Source organism: Nansenia antarctica (genome assembly GCF_963989245.1).
Source record: "Nansenia antarctica genome assembly, chromosome: 11".
NCBI classification, from domain to species: domain Eukaryota; kingdom Metazoa; phylum Chordata; class Actinopteri; order Argentiniformes; family Microstomatidae; genus Nansenia; species Nansenia antarctica.
This window is the reverse complement of record NC_137681.1, coordinates 8,683,654-8,689,178: the sequence shown is the minus strand read 5'-3', so window position 1 is coordinate 8,689,178 and position 5,525 is coordinate 8,683,654. Positions and strand designations below refer to the sequence as shown.

The 5,525-nt window shown below is 56.3% G+C and overlaps 1 protein-coding gene across 1 annotated transcript in view; it reads right to left on the bottom strand.

Moving 5' to 3' along the window:
* Positions 1-705: 705 nt before the first annotated feature.
* LOC308167622 (glutamate receptor ionotropic, NMDA 2C-like) overlaps positions 706-5,525 on the bottom strand; it is a gene marked incomplete at both ends in the record, with an annotated part of 38,089 nt that continues 33,269 nt past the window's right edge. The window contains 3 exons of the mRNA XM_080542050.1: positions 706-2,379; positions 3,691-3,923; positions 5,293-5,480. Of these exons, the coding sequence (XP_080398176.1) occupies positions 706-2,379; positions 3,691-3,923; positions 5,293-5,480 (2,095 nt within the window). The remainder of the gene's footprint in view (positions 2,380-3,690; positions 3,924-5,292; positions 5,481-5,525) is intronic.

The window sequence follows — 5,525 nt, the reverse complement described above, 5'->3', positions numbered from 1 at the left end:
AAACCCCCAGGACCCAAACCCCCAGGACCCAAACCCCCAGGACCCAAACCCCCAGGACCCAAACCCCCCGGACCCAAACCCCCAGGACCCAAACCCCCAGGACCCAAACCCCCGGGACCCAAACCCCCAGGACCCAAACCCCCCGGACCCAAACCCCCAGGACCCAAACCCCCAGGACCCAAACCCCCCGGAATCACAGAATAAACACAATACATAGAGTACTCTGGCCGACTGAAATCTCAGGGACTCACCCATAGGCAACACTATATAGACTTGGTAAAATCGTTGCGCACATAATTCACAGAAAACACATAAATATGGTTTAATGCAATGTAAGCAGCACGTAAATCAACAGTCCACCCCCCCCCCCACCCTCCTCCCTCCCCCTGACTCCAAAACAGCCATTTTGCAATAATACAATATTTTGTACTCCAGGAGGTGCAATGCTCCCACCAGCACTCTCAGTGCAACAAAACCTAGAAAAGTTCTGATTCTATGTGGCAGCTACCTATGCTACATATTGTACCATTCGAATTTATTGCAGAGTTATAGTCCACTAAGCAACAAATGTCACTGTTTTCCAGGGAGTAGGCTATACCCTCCCCCCTCTAAAATGCCCATTTTACAGTCACACTTATCTCTTCAAGTGATGGGAGTCCAATCTAGGAAGTCCAGTCTTATCCGTTGTATTTCTCCGTCTCTCCCTCAGACCTCTGACTCCAGACTGGAGACCCGTCTCCAGGGTCTGGCCAGGTACGGGCTGTCCTCAGTGTGCCCCATGGAGTGCTGCCCTGTCTGGGCCACCGAGCCAGGCTCCTGGGCCCCCTTGTAGGCCCCATAGGCCCCGTAGGCCCCATAGGCTCCGTACAGGCTGTCCTGGTACAACACCCCCCTCTGGCCCCCACAGCGCCCACCTCCACAGGCCAGGAGCTGGCACACTGGGCTGGGGTGGGTGCTGGGGTGGGTGCTGGAGGACCGGGCGTGGGTCTGGAGGTCCAGGGGGCCGTGGTAGAGGGGTAGTCCAGGGTAAGAGCTCAGGTAGTGGGCGTACTGTCTGCTGAGCAGGCTGGTGGCTCGCCGGACCACCCCCACCCCCACCCTGTCGCCCTGTTGCACCGCCTCCCTGTAGGTGGGGAGGTGGGTGGAGTAGGAGTAGCGCAGCTTCTGGCCCTTACGGCCCCGCCCGTTCCCCCTCCTCTGGTCCTGCCTTATATGGAGATAGGCGTGGTCCCGAGGGGCAGAGGTAGAGTAACAGACGTTGTTCCGGGTTCCGCTAGGGGCTAGGCGGTAGGCTTTAGAGGACGAGGGTTGCGGCAGCACACAGGGGAAGAGGTCCGGTAGGGCCTGCGGCGATTGGGTAGAGGGGGAAGAGGTGGGAGGAGTCTCGTCAAGCTGGCGAACCCGCTCGCCGCCCCAGGTGGCTCTGAGGAAGGAGGGCCGGCGGTGGAGCCGAGTGTGTCTGCCTGCTATCACCAGTTCCTCCAGGGGCCAGGCGCCACAGTTCTCACCCCCAGGACAGACCACCTCCCCTGGGTACAGGCCGTCCGTGCAGGGGGGCGAGATGTGGTTCTCCAGGAGGTGGTTGGCCCGGAGCTCTGCCAGGGCTGGTTTCTCCTCTCGGTGGCTCCTACTCTCTCCTCCCGACTCCCCGGAGAGAAAACTCTTAGACCTTCTCTTCCTCCTGGACACGCCTTCCGAAGAGGGGGGGCGCTGCTGGGCCTGGGGGGGGGAGAGGGAGGCCGGGTGGTAGGAGGTGTAGATGTCGGGCAGCTGGAGCTCTCTCTCGTAGGGGACGAAGGAGGAGTGAGGGTAGGACAGGGGCTGGGTCTCCACGTACAGTCGCCCCGTGGTGGCGTAGAGGTGAGCGTGGGGGTGGTGAGGCTGGGGGGGGTCGCCGCTAGCCAGGTGGGGGCTGCTGATGCTGGACATGGGGAGGGGCCGGTCGTAGAGGCAGGAGGTGGAGCGCGCGGCGGGGAGCGTGTAGCGGAGCGGGGTGGGCCGGGCTAGCCCCCTCTGCTGCTTCAGAGACGCCACCGTGGTCAGAGACTGGGGGCCGGAGTACGGGGGGGTGAGGGGGTGCTGCGGGTGAGGGAGGGGGCAGTGGTTCTCCGTGATGTAGGCGAACCCCCCAGGGACGGCCTCGGAGGTGACGTGCGGGATGCGGACGGGCAGGGCGTTGCCGTGGCGACTCCAGTGCTCTATGGTTTTGGTGGCGTTGTCCAGCGAGGTCTCGACGTGAGCGGACGACACCAGGTCCTTGGCGGTCTGGAGCATCTTTAGCATGTTAGCTTGAGCGTAGTTAGCGGTCAGGTCCGGGTTGGGCAGGCTGTCGGAGGCGTGGTCAGGCTCCTCCACGCCGTTGAAACAACTATAGATACCCTGAGAGAGAGAGAAGAAGAAGAAGAAGGAGAAGGAGGAGGAGGAGGGACAACACATGATCTGTTCAACTTCACCTTTAATGAACCAAGAGGTCCTGCAGAGAGAATGAGTAATAATCAAGACGATGGACCAGGAAGAAAAGTGACAGTGCACAATAACTCTCACCTTGCCAAAAGCTATAATTTGATCACACAACTCAACTGCCCGTGTTTAATTTTCATTACACATTCCCCCACAAGAAAGAACATCCCTGAGAATAATTGCCCGGTCCCCCCCCGCCGGTCTACCCCCCCCAGTCCAGCCACCCTCCCCACTCCTCTCCCCTCATTTGCTGAGCAAACTGCATGAGTCTCTAACTGCATGGGCAAACACTGAGCTGAGTCCCTCGATTGCTCCGTCGGCTGAAATCCTGACAAAGCCAAATTTAATTTGGCCCTCAGGGCCCCCCGTAAGGATTAATTATCAGGTCGTCATTTAGCTGCTAATCTGATAAGCCATGATACAGCCACAATGGTGTAATTACACGGTACTGGAGCAGCAGGATCGGCCGTGGCTAAATTGTGTGCGTCTCTCTCTCCGTCTGAGTGGCGTTGGACTCGGCCGTGCCTCTCCTCTCTCTAGTCTCTCCATCCACACTCTCATTAAACAAATTGGGTGTTGATTGACCTTAACGTTTCGCTGGAATTAAAATCTCAGCTCAGACTCATTAAAACGGTGGTTTTTGGCTGTTTTTTTTAATTCAGCCATCAAAATGATAGGGTGGGAAAAGAGCACTAGCTCGCCACGCTTGTCCGATTGTCTGCATTTCATTAAGTCTTTCGCTCATTCTGCCCCCTGCACCTCTCTCTCTCTCTGTCTCTCCCTTTCTCCCCCCCTCTCTCACTCCCCGTCTATCATATAACCCAATCACTCAAACAACCTTCCAGTCAACTAACCAATCAACCAACCAACCAATCAATCAATCAATAAAACCAAATCAACCAAAATCCATCAACCCATTCCTTCTCCCTGCCACTCACCCTCATGGCCAGTAGACAGTTATTGCAGAGAGTTATTGCCCACTAAGCAACAAATGTCACTGTTTTCCAGGGAGTAGGCTATACCCTCCCCCCTCTAAAATGCCCATTTTACAGTCACACTTAATCTCTGTGACGGAGTCCAACCTAGGAAGTCCAGTCTATCCATTGTATTTCTATGTCTCTCTCTCAGGCCTCAGACTCCAGACTGGAGACCCGTCTCCAGGGTCTGGCCAGGTAGGGGCTGTCCTCACTCAAGTGCCCCATGGAGGGCTGCCCTGTCTGGGCCACTCACCCTGCTGATGGCCAGTAGACAGTCCGCCCGTGGGGACTTGTGGGGGGCGTGTCGTAGCTTCCAGTAGAGCAGGTGTTCCCAGGAGAAGACTAGCAGGCTGAGCCCCATGGCCACCAGCAGCATGTAGAACACCCCCGCCATGTTGTCTATGTCCAGCTTGGAGCTCATCACCTCGTTCTTCTCGTTCTGACAGATCCCAGACAGCCACACCGTCTCCAGGCGCTGGGTATCCCCTGGGAGGGGGTGGAGGGGTGGGGGAGGGGGAGGGGTAGGGAGGAGAGCAGTGGTCAGGTTCACATCAGGATTCAAGGGAGGCTGGTGGAGGTAGACATCGGAGAACAAGGCTCATCGTGACAAATAAGACGTTTTTTAAACAAGAAGATCAGCACTTGAATCAGGGGAGGCTGGTGGAGGTAGAAATCGGAGGACAAGGCTCATCGTAATGCATTATTCTGTTCCATACATTACAATGTGTCTGTCCTCCGATTCCTACCTCCAACAGCCTCCCTTGATTCATGTGCTACACTTCTTATGTAGTGTCCTTGAGTAAGGACGAATCAAGGAATGCATTTGTTGTGATGGGAGGTCGCAGTGGGGTAATCCATTTTAGAATTGGTTACCGTGGTAATCTGACCACAACAAGTTTATCATATGTAGAGGAAAAACTGTGTCTGTGTGTGTGTGTGTGTGTGTGTGTGAGAGAGAGAGAGAGAGAGAGAGAGAGAGAGAGAGAGAAAGGGAGTTTGCATGAGTGTGTGTGTGTGTGTGTGTGTGTGTGTGTGTGTGTGCATGTGTGCATGTGTGGATGTGTCCACGCGCGCGCGTGTGTGTGTGCGCGCGTGTACGTGCATGCATGCATGCGTGTGTGTGTGTGCGTGCGTGTGTTTGGATGTGCGTGCTTATCACGTGCATGCCTGCGTGTGTGCGTGTCTGATTACCAGAGCCTCACACCTCCCTGCTGTGCTGGAGGATATTAACTATTCTCTAAGCCTCCTCCCCTGGTGCTGCTCCACACACACACACACACACACACACACACACACACACACACACTGTCCCCTGGGCCCTGGAGCAGGGCCAGGCCTACGGTCCGCCTGCCTGCGTGTGTGTGTGTGTGTGTGTGTGTGTGTGTCGTGTGGTTTGTGTCGTGTGGTTTGTGTCGTGTGGTTTGTGTGCGTGTGTGTGTGTGTGTGTGTGTGTGTGTGCACTAGTGTATCTCCACCATATGCGCATGCATGTCCTCCCACCATTAACCTAGTTGCAGCACCATCAAAGGCACATTCTGCTATCTACAGCTGCTGACGCGCTTGCGTGCATGTGTGTGCGTCCACGTGTGTGTGTTTCTGTGTGTGTGTGTGTGTGTGTGTGTGTGTGTCTGTCTGTGCGTCCATGCGCGTGTGTGTGTCTTTCTGTGCGTCCACGCGTGTGTGTGTCTGTGTGTGTGTCCACACGTGTGTGTGTGTGTGTGTGTGTGTGTCTGTGCTTCCACGCGTGTGTCTGTGTGTGCGTCCATACGTGTGTGTGTCTGTGCGTCCGCACGTGTGTGTGTGTGTGTGTGTCTGTGCGTCCACGCGTGTGTGTGTGTGTGTGTGTATCACCCACCGTCTCCCAGGAACTGCAGCAGAGCCAGGTCTATGGGTCGTTTCCAGCGTGAGTCTTTGTGCAGGGCGATGCCATAGCCCGTGGTGGCGAACACCTTCCCGCTGCCGATGGTCACCAGCTTGCAGCCCTCGTCCTTCCCCGCCATGTAGTTCAACACCGCCGCGTCGTAGATGAACGCCTCCAGCTTCCTGGAGGGAGACCGAGACAAGAGGCTTATGAACCATCGTTCACAC